General features: G+C 38.2%; 1 protein-coding gene across 1 annotated transcript in view; it reads left to right on the top strand.

Moving 5' to 3' along the window:
* Nucleotides 1–18,607, top strand: part of LOC138032122 (prolyl endopeptidase-like) — a 140,912-nt gene that overhangs the window by 84,694 nt on the left and 37,611 nt on the right. Inside the window, exons 9-10 of the mRNA XM_068879718.1 lie at nt 1,878–1,994; nt 2,265–2,360. Coding sequence (XP_068735819.1) covers nt 1,878–1,994; nt 2,265–2,360 — 213 coding nt within the window. The remainder of the gene's footprint in view (nt 1–1,877; nt 1,995–2,264; nt 2,361–18,607) is intronic.

An 18,607-nucleotide genomic window follows, 5' to 3' on the forward strand; every position in this document is an offset into this window, starting at 1 on the left:
GGCCAGGGTGGAAATTGAACGCACGACCTTCAGGTTAGATCTCCGCCGCTCTACCAACTGAGCTACAAGGTCAGATGGGAGCAGGCCGTGGGAACTGAAGATGTTAAAGTCACAGCAATGAACATGTACAAGTACAAGGAAAGGTTATGTTTATACAAACGTTGGCCGTGTAGCACTTATATTTTTGAACAGAGTTGCTTGATATCATTATTCTTCAAAGAGAATGCACATCACCAGGAAAAGACTAACAATAACAATAATTGTGTTCCTGCAATTTGCATAACAATCATTATGCTGAAAACAAGTCAGTCACGCTTTGGTCACGTAATTTGCCGTGGCATACATGTACTTATTTTTCCTTTCTTTTGGCTTTGTTAAGACGGAACAGATACAGAAGAGATGAAAACAAAATTGCTTCCCCATCAAATTGCCCTAGAGAATCTGCCTCTGTGGGACTCCAGGGCACATCAAACTTAATGATTCATGCTTTTTTTTTTCTCAGTGAACGTGAACTGAGTAGAATTCAGAACCAACCTTAATTTAAGCAGATTAGTCGCGTGAGGATATTTCTCATCCCAAAAAAATTTCATCCAACAACATCATATCCAGCTGATTGGAAAATATACATGTAGGCAGCTGATTTTTGAGTGTCTCACGCGACTTATCGACAATTAGGGAGCTTAAGTACGCGCATTTTTGAGACGAGGACGGCAACCGGAAGTGAGTTGTTTTCCCTTTTAACTTGTCTTCACACCACGTTTAAATTGCTAAGTATCTTTTATCCATTAGAAACGATTAGTACAAAAATGTGGGAGACGCCACTGTCCTAACAGGGTAAAAACACTTTAAAAAAAGTAAACTAGAAACATTCACATTTCTGGCTTTAACATAATTGTTTACTTGTGTTCGGCACTCTAAGGACGAACCATCAGAAGCAAATGGCATGGGATGGAATTGGGAGACAATTAAAAAAAAAACAAAAGAATTCCTGCAATAGAAAATTATGGTCTGAAAAAATTCCTACAAAGTTCTGCACCACAGCAGAAACAGTTTGGCCTGCACAGCAATGAATTGCTCTACATTCGCGGCGACTGTCATACAAACGGTTTGCGTGGAAAAAGCTATTTTCATCACTACCCTGATAAACATTTCTTTGACTGGGGTTTTTGGGTAGCAAAAGGGTTTCGTCTGATATTTATTCTGATTGCTATCATGCGAGTAGTCTTCGTGCAAACGTAGTAAAAAATCACCATATCATTGTGACCTTTGTTTTCATATGATACGTATAATTCCTGAGATTCGACTGCGCATTGCGCTGAAAAAGGTCGTCTTGTTGCGAGTTTTGTATAACGCCTTCTTTCTGAGATCTTGCCACAAAGAAATTCTTGCCGTCAGGATTTTTTAACAGAAAGAACTTCTTGCAGTGTCAACTTATAACCACAAAGAAGTTCTCGGGCTGGTAGGATTGTGGCGCAAGGAGCCGCAAGAAGCCGCAAGAAGTTGCCGGCTTGCAGACGCAAAAAGAAGTTCTTGGGTGTGCATTATTTTTGGGCTGTACTGTAGGTCATAACTATCCTCTGTTTCCCGTAAATCCTTATAAGATTTACTTGCCACCTTATTTTTGACTGAAAAGGTTTGCTTCACCTGATAGAATTATCGGTATCTGACAAACATTGATGTTATGACCATTATACAAGCATCAAATCCCCTCTTTGCAAAGAACTGCCCTTCTGTACGCTGTATGTCAGTTTGTCTACTACATTTACTGTTGCTACAAACTGTTTACTGTTATTGAACCAAAAGTACTTTGTTCTTATTCTGTAGCACTCTGGAGTGGAGAACCATTAGAATTTACCATAAATTTTATTTTTCTGTAGTGAATATGGTGAAACGTGGCACCAGGCTGGTTGCTTTGAAAACAAACAGAATGTGTTTGATGACTTTCAGCATGCTGCAGTCCATCTTACAAAGCAAAAGTACACGTCACCACAAAAGTAAGTGAGCTTTGATTTTTTTTAAATTGACACATTTCGTTAACTTGAAATGCACTCTACTCCTTTTTTCAAGTGACCAGGCAAGACGTTCAAGCAAAACTTGATCCCATTCATCTGTTGCAAGAACCAGGAAGTTAAATCAACTTGATATGATTTACCTGGATTACTTTGTGGTGGAGTAACTGAAAGACACCCGGTTATTGAGTTGCCAATGTTGCTTTCAATAATTCAGTCACTGGCTGCAGTTTTGATGTTTTCTTCATTTGATAGGATAACCATATGTGGTGGATCTAATGGTGGCCTTTTGGTGGGGGCTTGCATCAATCAAAGACCAGACCTGTTTGGTTGTGCCATATCTCAAGTGCCGTAAGTTAAATTGTCATTCACCATCTTTCCATAATGTCTCCATTTTTGATTCTTCAGTGTCTGATTGATATAGCCGTGGCCTAAAGGAGTCCCATATCGTCACAGGCACCTGGTGACTGCTAATTTAAAGAAGATACCATTGCTTGAAATAAATTTGACTTTGAAGAAGAATGAAGGCAAACGCAGAAGCGATTTGACCTTTTTTTTTGGAGAAAACATATATAAATGAAGGAAATGATATTCCGTATGAAATGAATCTTATATTCAACTGCAGATATGAAATCAAGTGAAGGTAGGATCCTCACAGTTATTAACACAAGTTTAACAATTGTGTAGAGAAGCCTGAAAATTTCAGGACCTCAACGGGATTTGAAGCTGTGACCTCGTGATGCCGGTATGAAGCTCTAACCAACTGAGCTACGAAGCCACTGATTTTGGGAGCTGGTCATTTGTGGTTAAAATGTTCCCGTGACAAATGAGTTGATAAACGAAATGATTTCAGTGTCGTCATAGCTCACTTGGTTGGAGCTTCCCACTGGCATCACAGGGTCACAGGTTCCTGAATTTTCAGGCTTCTGTACATGATTGCTAAAATTGCGTTCATAACTGCGAGGATCATAGCTTCACTTGATTTCATATGTGCAGTTCAATGTGTGATTCATGTAATATATAATTTCATTTGATGATTCAGTCATTAGAGGAAAATTTGAATCCACCAAATGACCACCTCGCAACTTCATCGGCTTCATGGGTTAGTTGCTTAGAGTACATGTATATGACCGGCATCGCCAAAGGTTACACATTCAAATCCCACGGAAGTCCTGATTTTTTTTCAGGCTTTTCTATGCAGTTGCTAAAATTGAACACTTGCGAGGATCATAGCTTCACTTTTAAACATAATAGACTGCATTTTCTATGGCCTTTCTAGCATAATAAACCCATGTGGCATTATGGGAGAAAAAAGCTTCTCCGAGGCAAGTGATTTACAAGCTTTTCAAGTGACACAAGTAACAATCAATGTTACCTGATTTTCAAGTGATACAAGTAACACTAAATGTTGTTATAAAACAATTAAGATAGTACACACGCTCTCATTGGTCAATAGCTGTGTTTAGATGAGAGTATGTAAACACGGCAGGGACATCACACAAATGTTTAGTCTAAAGGATCTTATTTTGGATTTTTGTGCGGGCTTTGGTGCTCGCTACATTGGTGAAACTAACAGGCATTTTTACATGTGTGAATGATCACCTTTCTCAGGATAAGAATTATATTTTCAAACATCTTAGTTTTTCTAAGAATTGCCGGACAATTGCGATTTCTCATGATCATGTTTCAAAACTATCAATATTTTCTCCATACAACATTATTGATAATGCTACCCCTTTCTATCAAGTTAAAATCATGGATGACTGAGCAGTAAAAACACTTCTAAACTTTAACCATTATGTCAGTTGTGTTTTCCATGATATTGTTGGTTAATTTGGATTTGTCTTAGCTTGTAATGAAGATTTAATCTATAAAGAATAATTATATCGGTAGTTTTATTTACAGATCATCTCGTAAAAATCTGACTGTTATACTCACTATGGCTGATGATGATCTTTGAAACATCGAAACATGTTCCTTAAATTGAAAAGTGTGGTTGCATTTTCAAGGGGAGTGATCCCAAGGGAAACAATAAGGGGCTTTGGAAAGGGTAATAATGGTAATTGACAACCACAAACTTAATCAGTTGAAACAGCAATAATATATCTCCTTAACACTGTTTCAATATCCAGAAAGGTCTTGGAAACAACAACTTTACTATAAGCTCAAGGACCAACTGATACATGATATGTGCCATCAAACTAATTTGTCAAAAGCTAACTACGGTTTGATTGACAGGTCAATGACATATTGTTACATCCTCCCAGTTTTGAAAGTGTCTCTCTTCAGTTAAGAGGCCCTTAAAAAAAAGAACATCATCCCAAATCATCTAAAAAGTCAAGTCTGGTTATTTGCCAATGGTCAAACAGTAAGAAATATATAAAGTTCTGTACAACATTTTTCCTGTCTTTGGTCGACAGCATCACAGCTTATTACTGTACATAATCTTTCAAGTAAGCTGGGGGTCGTCTGATGTGCTGTGGTCGTGTGGGAATCTTGGGGGTGTCTGGGGCTGGTGTGGGGCTGTTGATGTGTCCAGGATATTGTGCCGCAAGTTCAGAGCTTTCAAGGGCCGTATTATCTTGGACATCAACATGGATGTCAGGAGTCCCTTTGGTCTTCTTTAGATAAAAACAGTTTCTTTTGTAGCTTTCTCCATGAGGTGTTTGGACTTGGTATGATCTTTGGACCCGATCTGTTGGCCACCCGCACAGGATAACTTTAAGGGTGCACAATGATGGAGTGAGCTTGGTGGCTTCTTGTATCTTGCGCAGTCTTGATGAAGACACTGGAAGAAAAACAGCTGCGTTGATGTGTTTAAACTCTTTGCCAGACAGGTCCGCTGTGGTTGGCAGTTGCGCGGGTGACAAAGTATCCAGTAGCCAGATGAAGATTTTTCCTCTTTTGTGATGGATATCGATATTATATTTCTGTAACCTCATCATCATTTCCTTTAGTCTCCTGGGTGTGCAAACCAGAGGCTTCTTAAGAATGGATTCAAGATTTATGGTTGCTGTGGATCTTTAGTTTGCACCCAGACGTGTTGTGATTGAACTTCTCCAGTGCAAATACGATTGTAAGCACCTCTTTCTCAATTAGTGGGTATTTTTGCGTGGTGTCAGTGAGCGCTCTGCTCGCATATGCAATCGGTTTGCCCTCTTTCATGAGAGCTGCCCAAAGGCCTTTCTTGCTTGTGTCACACTGAATTTCTAACTCAGCCCCTGGGGCCATAGTAGTGAATAACAGGTGCAGAAGTCTCAAGTCACTTGCTTTGTTGAAATGCAATTTCTTGTTCCTCTGTCCAGTGGAACCTGTCGTGTCAGACGAACTTTGCTAGGTAATTTACAAAGCCCTTTAGTCGCGGTATGCCTCCCACATCCTCTGGTCTCAGCATCTCATGCACAGCCTTCACATTCTCCCCTTGATTGGTAAAGATATGTCCCATAAATGAAACTTCCTTGATTCATAGCTTGCACTTGTTCTGGTCGAGTGCTCTTGCGCTGCTTCTGTGTCTCTCTAAGAAGGCTTCTAGTTTTCTGTGGTAGTCTATTAGAGCTTCTCCTTCGCTATCACCTACCTCATATACTAACACATTGTCGGCAGTGTTAAGGATAACATCCAGTCCTTCAAGCACTTGAACAACCCACTTCTGAAAAATCTCACTAGATGCTGACAAGCCAAGCAGGAGTCTGTGCCACTTGTACCTGCTAAATGGGGAGGCAAATGTCCTAAGTAGACTGGATTCATCATCAAGCACACAGTGCCAATAACCAGAGGTGAGGTCCACAGTTCAAAAAAACTTAGCTTGCGCAGGTTCTGGCATCAGGTCATCAAGTACTGGGAACTGGTATGTCTCTCTCTTCAAAGCCAGATCCTATTGACAGCGCACCAGACTTCTTCAAAATGTGAATGATCTCATTTTCAGAGATAAAGTGGAATAAAGTACATCAGTAAAACTCTTTTTTGACCTTGAACTGACAATTTTTTTTAATTGCTTCTAATTTTAGCGTGATTCCTATTTGCTGGCTATTTACAGTTGGAATGGGTTTTTTCCTTTTCCATTCACTCGCTGAGGGTAAAGAAAAGGAACTTTATTTAAGTTTCTAGTTTAAGTGTCTAGGTGTGCTTGTTTTCTTTTAAAACTCATGCAGTTCAAGAAAAATTCATTGCCAAGCTGGTGAATTCCAAAGTAAATCTCACTTGAAAAACCGATATCGTACTCATCGCTTCGTGATTCATGTGATATCGGTTTTTAGCATAAAATGTACCATTGAATTCACCAGTTAGAAAATGGTTTTTTCTATAGAAGAAGGCAAAGAAGATGATTTAATTATTAAAGCAGCAACTGGAAATATCGAAACGCGGACAATTATTTTACTAACCCTACAGGCAGTAAGAATAAATAACCAGGGAGCTCCGCTTTTAGGCTTGGCTATTTATTACGTCATATGTGGGATCAAACTAATTTATTAAATGCTAACGACAATATGATTGACAGGCCAATTACATATTGTAATAAAACCTCAACTAAACAATAGCCAAAACAATATCACCAAAAAAAGTTGCGTGTGTCATTGTGTTCGCAGCATCCTTTTTGTAACTTTCAAATGTCTGCGAGTGTGCATGCAATAATCATGCATCACACAAGAGTCACACAATGTCTTCTCAACTGGCAAGGAACACGTTGTATGCAGCCATAAGGGGGATTTCTGTTTTCAAGAATCCATGTCAAACTTAAACTTTTCCCACTTTGCCAGCAGCTGCTCTTTCTTTGCTCTCTCCTCTTGGTGACCTTGGTAGCAAAAGGTTGCAAGTATCTTCATTTCCTTGCTTCCATGCTCTTTAAAAGCACGAGATCTTGGTACAGGTATATGTAGGATCAAGGGACTAAAGATTTAAGAGGCACTAACATTGGAGACATGAGCATCAAATCTGCATTGAATATTCTCCTTCCTGGTTGTGATGTGGTTTTGAAGAAGACAAAGCAATTGGTTTTATTAAACAGGGGTCAAATTTAACTCACAGGTTGAAAGGGGCCCCTTCAGATACTTTAGGGCTACCACTGGAGATGTCGTATCTTCAATCTCAGTCAATTTATGAATGGTATAATGATTTGATGGAAGGCTGAATTTGGAAAAAAGTCCTTGACCTTGCTGAAAATTCTTGCTCAAAGAGGAAAAGACTTCCCTGAGAAATTTTCTAAATTACCTTGACTCGAGCTGTTAGAAATATAGCATTTCAGCCAAACCTATTAATATTGTTGGGGACGTCAACCTAAATCTCTTGAAACTTGAAACCAGTAGGCTTGCCATTGGATTTTTACTCTCTCTTCAAAGCTTTGCTTAAGTGTGGAGCCTCAATTGGCAAAAGTATTCAATTTATTATTGAATCAGGCATTTATCCTAACAAATAAAAATACTGAACTATAAAAACTGTTGATAAAAATATTTAATATATTTACACATGCTAAAAACTTTGTTAAAAAAGGACGACTTTTCGACATTGGCCAATCGTCATCATCAAGTCAAGGTTGTTTGAAAATTACAATCGATAAATACTAAACAAACAATAGGTGATAACAAGGTATGGTAAAGGAGAGGAATAATGAAAATTAAACAAAAAGTTTAGCATGTATGGAGTCTGTCTGAATATTTAAATTGGGCCTCAGACTCTTAATAAAGAGGATTTCGTAGACTAAGCAATCAAATTTGCCCTGGTAATTTCTTAAGACTTTGAATTAGTTTTCTTCCAAAATATTTTTCCAACCATTAGTGATTTTAACAGAGTTTGATTTGACGTGATACCACAAAAAAAGCTGAAGGCGCGGATGTATCTTAAACATACGCAAAGCGCAAACAAAACTTTCTCGACTGCTCTTATTACTTTCCGACAAAAAGAAATCACAACAAGTTATTTTTAGCGTATTCTGTGCACATGATGTAATGTGCACTGTCAATATTTTACCTGTCTTCAGAGGAATTAGCTTCCAAAAAATGCTGGCCAATTGCGTAATTTTTGTGCTAAGGAATGCATTGGTGAAGGTTTCGGGCTGTACATGTATACCCAAAATTTTCTGTCTCACACAGATCACATTTAAAATAGGAAACAACACATTGCTGATTCACAAATGATGGCTTTATTCCTTTGGGTTTAAGATCTTGCCCTAAGTTTTTTTGCTCACAAAAAGCAGTTGTACTGTAACACCCATTTTATGACTAAAGTTTTTAGTATTTTTTAACATGTATAAATATATTTTATCACTTTTTGCATAGCTTGCGTATCCACCAGTGTAGTCCTAACCACAGCTTTATATGTTAAACCTGGATTGAAACCAGCGAAAAATGCAGGGGAAAAAAATTTCCAAACCATTTTCCACTTGAACACAAAAAGCGCCTGTGAAGAGCTTTAGTTGACGTAGTATGGTCCTGTAGCCGCGTCGGGCCACAGAAATCGCGCGAAAAATGTTCAGCAGTTAATCAGGCTTGAGCCCACAAACCAACTGAAACCAATGCTTGGTCAGCAGTCAACTTAAAAAAAACAGCTGACCTTAATGAGCTCTAAACTTGAGCCCTTGATATGGTCACGTGATACTGGTCAGCGAATGCCTTGTTTTGACAGGTGTCAATTGACAATAACATTGATGTCCATAATCAAAGATGTACGCTGTAAACTAGCTCAAGTGTCAGGTGGAGTGTGGCCTTGATATGGTCAGGTGATACTGGTCACATTGGCATACATAGAGGGGTGGATGGACGTACGGTCGTACGGTCACCAAAACCAAATTTTCTCGCACAGGTGGGTTACCATATTTTCTTACCCATGGTACTCCGCATGCGCACGCCTTGGGTGCGCGGAGCTCCACTATTATTAACAACTGGTTTCTATCATACCTTAAGGAAGGTCGCAGTTTACTCAAATTGGGTGTCTGAAAAAGAAGGGTTCCCCAGGGGTCCATTTTAGGGTCACAGTCTTTTAAAGTTCGATGATATTCATCAATGATAAGGTCAATAATGTGCTGATGACACTATTCTACTACTTGCCCTCAAGAGATGTGACTGTTTGTTAGGTAATAAGTTGACTTTAAATATCGAAAAATCAAATTGTGATATTTCACTAAAGGGTGCAGCCAAATTTAATCTTAAAATATTTCATCATGAACACAATGTGTTTAAACATCGTGAACGCAAAAAAAAAATTGTTAAGCACCCTGGGGTGTTAATTGACAACAATCTTTCTTGTTGACTACATTTCTCTATAAATAAGCACAACAGTCTGCATTATTCTCCAAACCAATAGCGGAAGCTATGTGCTTACCGCTTTATGAAGAAAATATGGTAACCCATTGATGTGAGAAATGTTGGTTTTAGCTATGACATCATCATAAGACCATCTGTCCGTACCTTTGTACGCCCACCTCTCCATGTATCACATGACCATATCGTGGGTTCAAGTTTGGAGCTCATCGAGGCAGCCATGCTCCAGCTGGTGTTATGTCAATGTTATGGTCAATTGACACCTGTCCTAACACAGTATCGATGTGACCATATCATGGGTTCAAGTTTAGGGCTAATCGAGGTCAGCTGATCATGTACTGGTTTTCGATTGGATCAGGTTTTCCATTGGATCACAGTCTCAAGCCAGGTTAATTTTCTGCAATCGGGACGAGGTTAAAATTTTCTCGCCCTTTCAAGCAAAGCTCTTCACAGTCAAGGTTATCTTGTCCAGGTGAAAAACAGTTTGGAAAATATTTTGTTCCTGCATTTTTTGCCAGTTTCAATCCAGTTTTGACATATATAGCTGTGGTCAGGACCACATTGGTGGCTACGCAGTTATTCAAGTCAAGCATCGGAAGGATATAAATGTAAAGCTAAATGTTTATTTTTAACTTGACATGTTTAGAGATGCTTTTTGCTCTGTAGTGCAATGATTTTTGGCATATCCATAGAGGATTTTTAATTTTGAATCTGATAAGGTTGCATGATGCCTGGACAACCTGTGACAGAAGAGCAGAAACAAAAGAAGAGAGAACGAGAATGACAAAAAGTATACCAGTAATAGCTCAAACTTGGTGGAAGAAGTTACTCCACAAAGTCTTTTCTTGGACACTAAACCGTTTGCTATTTTTAAGAATGCGTTTCTTCACTTAGATGAATACTTTTAAAAAGTGGTTTAGTCATTTTTTCCTTGTAAAACAAATTTTTATTCTTAGCTGGAATTAAATAACAATCATCTGTACTCTTTTTGGACTTAAGAAAGTATGTGATTTGTTGTTTGTTTTGCTCTGCGTTGCTCTGTTTGCCTAAGTGTTTTTCAATGTGCCTTGACAGTGACAGCAAAATTTTGCCCTTTTGTTATACGTAGATACGTAATCACAGTTCTTGTAAACTTCAGGAGAAATATCACTAGCTTGTGTTTTCAGAAGTTTGTTGGCTAGTTCTAAAACAGGGAATGGGGAATTGGAGAATGGAATCTCTAACAGGGAGAATCTCTAAAAGGGGGGAATCTCTAAAATGGGGAATCTCCAAAAGGGAAAATCTCTAAAATGGGGAATCTCTAAAATGGTGGAATCTCTAAAATGGGGAATCTCAAAAGTGGGGAAGTATTAAAGGGGGAAATCTCTAAAACAGGAATCTCCAAGACCGGGAAAAGTAAGAGAGATCTGATTGGTTGATTTTAATGACAAGCATCCATTTTAACAGTGTAATTGTTGAACCACTCGTACAAGTTGCACAGAAATGCCGGCTATTAAAATATCAACGAAGCACTGTTTCTATCATAAAGCTGCGGATGAAACATACATACAGTATTGTGCAAAAGTAATGAGAGCGAAATGCGCGAATTTTTTTTCTTTGTCCCTGCGAACTTTCGACGAAATTTCGCTCGAAAATTCGAGCGCCGTTTTGCGATGGTTCCGGCGTCATTTCGCTAAAACGAAGAGAAAATTTGCCGCATTTTCGAGACCATTGCGAAAATTCTCAACCAAAAGCGTAATTTCGTTTGTTGTACGCGAAATTTCGTAGTGTAGTTTGCAAAGATCGATTACATCGATCGGCCATTTAGGTTTGTAAACAACTGCGTTCACTTCAGCGATTAATATTTTGGAGATAGTTAAGAAGTGTGTCAGCTTCACTTCTCTAAAATATTCGCCCTTTGTAATGTGTTTTTATTCATCTTTCTCGGCAGAGAAGACTCGACAGAACATATACAATTTCATTCCTTTGGTCGTGAGAACAATCTGTTGTCAACAACGCAAAGCCTGTAACTAACGAGCCGGCGAGTGTTATCTTGTAGCATCACAACAGTCAAAATCGTTCCTGGGTCTATCACACTGGAATTGCCATGAAGAAAGAAGTTAAATTTTAGAAAAAATAGTTTTATCAAGGGAATTGATACACCTTCATGTATTGTTATACGTATCAAAAGCTTGCTTACTTTTTAGCAGGTGCTGGCAAGTCACCCCAGTGAAAAACAACATTAATGGTTCCATTTCCATTCGATGCGATAGAAAATTAAAACATTGCTTAAACACCTTATGTGCTCGCAGCTTTTTTGTTATTATTTTTTAGACTAAGAACGAAGCACTGTTTCTATCATAAAGCTGCGGATGAAACATACATACAGTATGAAGGAAACATACAATATGAAGGTTGTAAAGCTGGAATGGAAGCTGGCTTTAAAGTCAGAAAACTTTGCTCATTGCATTTTGAAAAAACGTACAACGCCAGAGGAGTAGAGAAGCAAGTCCTTCTAAGCACCTTTGACAATTCACCATTACAGTCGAGCAATAGGAGAAGGGAAAGAATCATCTTATTTTCGACATTTGGTTGCACTGTGTGATATCAGCCATGAGCGGAATTTAATAACGCACTGTAATAGTTTCTAATTTTCAAAGGCCCTATATTTTTGCACAACACGAAAAGATTTCAGAACCTTGTAAATCTAACAAACAATGAGAATATCTGCAAGAATTCACACTCTCGAGAGCAACGGTCGCCATTCAAAAAGTTGGACGCTGATTATCAATCACGAATGATATACCAGCAAGGAAAAATGTGGTATTAAGTGTGTATATGAACTGGAACGCAACTGGATCAGTCCAACTCTGTCAAGTAATAGTAAAAAGTCACTGTTCTCCAGAGGCCCTCTGATAATTATGGGAAATTTAAAGCACAACATCAGCGGAGTGTAAAAGAACTCTTCAAGTTGCTTAATTTTTGGGTGTCCACCCAAACTCCAGAAATAGCCTGTTGAGGTGCTCCACCCCAAAATGATTAAAAAAATCTTCTGGCAAGTGGAGATGAAATTTGGAATTGCGCTGTTACGCATACAAGAAGAAGGTGGAAATGAAATGCTGTGGCTGGGCAGATGATGTAAGCTGACCTGTAGCACTGTGGCGAAACTGACGGATGTTACGGTCGCTTGAGGGGACTGAAGTGAGTGCAGGCCTCATATGTATTCCAGCAGGCGTGGGTTAAATCTCAGTGATGTAGAGACTTCAATTAAGTCTCTGAGACTAGCATGGATTTCAAGAATTTTTTTTTTAATCTCAAATACCTGCTTAAACCCTTGGCGAACTGTTCCTTCTTTAATGCAATTATAACATCGATCAATACGACATAGACTCTGTTTGCTATTCAGAAATGTTACAGTGGTGGTCAGAATTTTGCGCAAGATTTTCTATGGAAACTTCACCTTTTAACTCGATAATCTGGAACAATTGTGAGATAAGGATAGACGGTAACCCTATTCATCATCATAATTACGCAAAAGTAGGTGTAATTCTCGACAGTGATTTAATGTTTCACTTGAACAATATTGAATCCTTTAATAAGGCGAAAGGGAATAGATTAATAGGCACGAACTTGGTCTGGAATTCGGTGCTCTGTTCCAAAAGAGATAAGAAATTTAATAGCGAATGTCACAAAGGCTTGAGCAAATTTGGAAATGGTAAAACAAAGCATTCCTTCATATTTTGTGTGTAGTTAGTTCTTGGGATGAAACTACTCACAGTGACATTTGTTTCCTGACAAAAACCCGAGCTGAGCATCAGGGTGGGGGAAGTTTAGGCCTCAAAAGCATGTTTTGAGGGATTTTGCACCTTGAAAATTGGAGTTTTGTTAGTGAAATATTTCAAAGAACAGATCAACAGTCAAAAATCTTCTTATATCAAAGCAAACTTTCAGCCTTCCTCTCAATAAATATGGTATCACTTTTTCACCTTACTTCCCCCCCCCCTGGTGACGCCTGTGCTTTTTTATTTCCCAGGGGGAGAGGTTTTTTTTTTTTCTCCTCCTGGTATTCAGATTTTGATCAAAATTAGGACTGAAGGTGAATATTTCACTCTTTGTGAATCGTTTGATGCTAAAAACTCCGCGGGCACTCTGTAATTGTTTGCAGGCCAATCCATTTGCAATCTATGCCTCGGACAAACTTATAATTTTTTGTACATTTTAGCTGCAACTACCTTTCTTTTTAATACTATTATTGCGGCGATTTCATGCAAGACCGTTTGAATGTTTTCTATAGATTATAATTATCTAGGTTTGACAGTCAGATATCAAGCAGATTTGCTGTTATTATTGTTCAAAAATCACACCTTCTAGCAAGCTGTTAATTTATGCAAATTACTGTCTTCGGGTAACTGGGCAAGAATCTAAAATTGAACTGCCCAGCATGATAAACCGCTCTGAAGGGATCTATAATAGGTAATTTCAACTATGCATACCACTAAAAAAGCTGCTAGTTCGACAAACATTTCAGAGTCAACAGCAAATCACTGACAGAAGTGACCAGTAATTCCTCAGCGTCTCATCCACGTGAAGAGGATGCATTTCGTTGCGTTTAAACCACAGTTCTCACGTTCGATGACGCCTCATATGGTTCCTTTTACAGCAACATCCCAGCCAATTTGCTTCAGGTGCCAATAGTTCGGCAAAAAGCTAGCTCCAAACATCATCACTTCTTTCTAGATTTAGCTGACAAACATCTTGCATCTTGGTGTTTCAAGTAACTTAATACTGGTATTCAGTTCGTTCGTCACGGTGTGGAGAATGTTGTTTCAAATAATCTTCAACTTCGAGATGATAAACTTTGAAAGGCCTAACAATAACATTGTTAGCAAATCACACACACAGGGGCTCGATGGGGTGAAATATGGTGTTTATGTTTCTGCTTGTTTCTGCTGACGGGTTCTTATTGCTCGCAATTCGAAGCATGACTGAGGAGGACTTGAACAATATCAGGTTTTTTTCCTGCTCTTTACCCCAAGTTTAAGTTCAGTTACAATACCTCGAAGAACTTTAATGCTCATTTTTAAGAGGTTTTCTTCTCTTTTTGAATTGAGCTGGTACTTAATGCAAGAGGGGCAATGCCGGTGTTGATGCTGTATGACGACTTTTGCAGTCTGCAAAGCTTTCTTCCTACTAAAGTAAGAGGCCACTTGCTGGGAAGTTAAAACTCAGATCCCTGAGACACACGCTCGTTCTCTTCATTTCTGGCCCTCCTCATGGTCTTTGAAACTGTGTCAGGATTTGCTTGGAACCCAATCCACTCACCCTCTCGAAAAATTTCATCCAAAATTTTTTCTGCCGTTTACTAAAGGGAGATCTGGATTTGCACGATTTTAGCGCCCACCCCTGGTTAAGACTGTTTTCGCCTGGATACAGCTGAAACTTTGTTTTAAATGTTGGATTTGCTTTGAAACCATCTTCGAGGCATTTTGCATAGCCGTGTTTTGCTCTTTCATATATTGATTCTTTCTTGGATGTATCACGTGGCCTCCGGCAAGTATATGCTGTTGTAATGTGCAAGAACTCAGTTAAGTACTTGGCGGCTATTACTTGGAACAAGATTTCTGATACCTTAAGATCCCAAAGCACATTGTCAGCCTTTAAAAAAGCAGTCAGACAGCTAAGGTTTTAGTTAATTCTATATAATATCTATGTTCGTTTGAGTAATTGGGCTTTTTATTGTATATAGCTATGTCATGTAATTTTTAGGTCTTATTCTGTAAATAATTTTCGGATTTCCGTTTCTTTATTTCTCTCGGCTTATTAGCATGTTTTTCTTTGCTAGAGGTCTAATCAACCTCATCAATCCCGAGATTAAATAAAGCTTCATTCAAGATCGAAGAAGTGTTTTGCAACATTCTTTCATTGGACAGTAAAACAACGAGGTGGCATTTTGATCTTTAGGACTAACTCTTTCATACGAGACGTCTTCTGGTTCTCCGGCAATGGTAACCTCCTCATTTTTGTTCACATTTTCCCGTCCCTGAGCGTGACTGCAGAGGCACAAAATCTCCGTCTGTGAGACATGCCTCGATGTTCCCAGAATTCTCCCCTGTTACTGTTCCCTTTTTTAAATGAAAGGACTGAAATAAGTGTACAATTAACTGAGCGTACAGCACCTTCTGAGGAAGCAACAGGTAAATAAAATAACGTTTTCGTTTGATTATCTTTTCTACAACTAAAGTACAAGTGCTGTTTACAAGCTAAAATTCATCACTGAAATGTTAAAGAATCAATTTTCAACCATAAAATTATAATTTTTGTTGCTAGCCCATCATTGGTACAAGGCCACAAAATGCACCGTTGATTGTACTGTGCTTAATCAAAGTTCCTTCTTTATTCCTTCCTTTCTTTTGAGTCAAAAATAAACACTTAACAATTATTGAAAGGTTGTGCCCCTGGAAAATACAAATAAGTATTTTATAAAGGATCAAAGATATTAAAAAATTAAAGCTCTTAGAAAGGCAGCAGAAAGGAAATAAACAAAGCATATGCTCAGCGGTGTCGTATCTAAACAACACTATTGATAACAATAATTTGGACTTACACTGGATTATATGCCTTTTTCTTGCATGTAAACTTACAGAAGTTGTAAATTGTAGAGGAATGAAGTAATCCGGCCAGTATAGTGCTTATGACGTGAGAAAGAAGCGGAACCTATAACAGCAGCCACCACAAGAACAGAAAAATATCTTAACTGGTCACCATCAGCTGAATCTGTGGTGAAGAAAATGATGACGTTTAAAGCTCTTTAAGCAGTTTTTGTCGAGCTAATAGTAGCTGCAGCAAATTGGATGGGATGTCGCTGTAAAAGGAACCATTTGAGGGGTCATCGAACATGAGAACTGTGGTTTAAACTTGACGAAATGCATCCTCTTCAGGTGGATGAGACGCTGAGGAATTATGGACTTCTGGTCACTTCTGTCAGTGGTTTGCCGTTGACTCTGAAATGTTTTTGAACTGATGGCTTTGTTAGTGATATGTACAATTGAAATTACCTATTATAGATCCCTTCAGAGCGGTTTACCATGCTGGGCAGTTAAATTTTAGATTCTTGCCCAGTTACCCGAAGACAGTAATTTGCATAAATTAACAGCTTGCTAGAAGGTGTGATTTTTGAACAATAATATCAGTAAATCTGCTTGATATCTGACTGTCAAACCTAGATAATTATAATCTATAGAAAACATTCAAACGGTCTTGCATGAAATCGCCGCAATAATAGTATTAAAAAGAAAGGTAGTTGCAACTAAAATGTACAAAAAATTATAATTTTGTCCGAGGCATAGATTGCAAATGTATTTGCCCGCGGAGTTTTTAGCATCAAACGATTCACAAAGAGTGAAATATTCACCTTCAGTCCTAATTTTGATCAAAATCTGAATACCAGGAGGAGAAAAGTTTCTTAAAACATGACTTATTTTCGCCTTTGTCAAAAAATACTTCTCCCCCTGGAGAATGACAAGGCGCAGGGGTCACCAGGGGGGGTAAGGTGAAAAACTGATACCATATTTATTGAGAGGAAGGCTGAAAGTTTGCTATGATATAAGCAGATTTTTGACTGTTGATCTGTTCTTTGAAATATTTCACAAACAAAACTCCAATTTTCAAGGTGCAAAATCTCTCAAAAAATGCTTTCGAGGCCTAAACTCCCCCACCCCACCCCTGATGCTCAGCTCAGGTTTTTGTCAGATATCAAACAAATGTCCTTGTGAGTAGTTTTATCCCAAGAACTAACTATGCTCAAAATATGAAGGAAGGTTTTGTTTGACCATTTTCAATTTTGCTCAAGCCTTAGTGACATTCGCTCTTAAGTGATGTTGAGAGAAATGCTGCTTTGCAAACACTAAAGTTTAAATATGACAACAAACACTGTGACCCTGCATCGAGCAAAAGTAAAGACGTTTACACCTTATTGATTTAGGAAAACGGAACACACTCCAAATTTCTAAATTGATGTCGAATTTTGGTCTTAATGAGAATGAGGTTAGTAAAACGTTTACATTGGTTAAATCAGTTGTTTGTGAAACATTTGTTCAATATTTTCAGTTTAGAATATTGAATGACATTTTGTTTTTGAATTCCCGATTAGCAAAAATAGGGATGATTGAAAGTGATCTCTGCACGTTTTGCCAAGCCTATCAAGAAACAGTTAAGCCTCTTTTTTTCCAGTGCGTTTATTCTAAAAAAATTTGGAATTATTTTGAAAACCATTGGTTAACATGCGCTAGCTAAAAAACAAAAGAAACTTGAATATGAAAGTATTATATTTGGGACATTAGATGAGAAATCTGACCTACTTATCTACCTCCTCATCTTAGGTAAACTTTATTCATGGAATTGTCAGAAGAAGAATTGTGTCCCTGCTTTTTCGGCAGTTATAGCTCGATCAAAGCAAATGTAACACTGAAGAGCTTATAGCTATTCAAGGCAAATCAAGCTTCAAAAAATTTCAGGCCAAAGTGGAAATTTTTTATTAAATGAGTTACATCGCAAGACAATGAACGCTATAGGTCGCTAAAGAATGAAGTTATGTAGATGTAAGAGTTGTGTGAGCAAACGTACCAAGGTGGTGTAATTTGTGGCAATATTTTTTTTTTCTTCTGGGCAGTAACACTGAACAAGTACAATGTCCTATACTGTAGGTAATGTAAGTAGTGTATTGTATCACACTGTATTGTACCAATTTAGGGAATAATGTAATTATGATATTGTAAACAGAGCAAGTATGATATTTTGCATCAGTAGTGTAAGTGTAAGTAGTTGTATTGTAAGTAGCGCACTGTGTGCCTTTCAGTAGTGTTAGCAGGTTATTTTAAAAAGTGTTTTTCATAGTAAAAAAAGGTGTTTCCACAAACAAAAAAGAAAGGTTTGTGTGCAGGGATGGCACAGCAGTGAGAGCACTCGCCTCTTACCAATGTGACCCGGGTTTCATTCCCATACTCGGCTTCATGTGGGTTGAGTTTCCCCTCGCCTCAAAAACTAACATTTGACTTGATTTGCTTTAATTGTTCATTTCAGTTGACAGTGTCCCCAATCAGTGCTCCAGCGCTAGAACGACTAGACACTTAAACAAATTTCCTTTCCTTTCCTTTCCTTGTAATAGATCTTAATAAGCTTACATCGCTCCATCCCGCGTAAACCCCTCAAGGCGTCTTGTTAGAGATTTGAACTTTCTTTCGATTCCCATTAAGTAGACATTACTGTTACGATATAATTGAACACTATTATAAAAACAATCACAATGTTTCTTGTCCTTATTTCTAGTACGTTCTTGTTAATTGATGCCATTTAGTTTAGCGTTAATTA

Source organism: Montipora capricornis, chromosome 14 (assembly GCF_036669925.1).
Source record: "Montipora capricornis isolate CH-2021 chromosome 14, ASM3666992v2, whole genome shotgun sequence".
Classification (NCBI taxonomy): Eukaryota; Metazoa; Cnidaria; class Anthozoa; order Scleractinia; family Acroporidae; genus Montipora; species Montipora capricornis.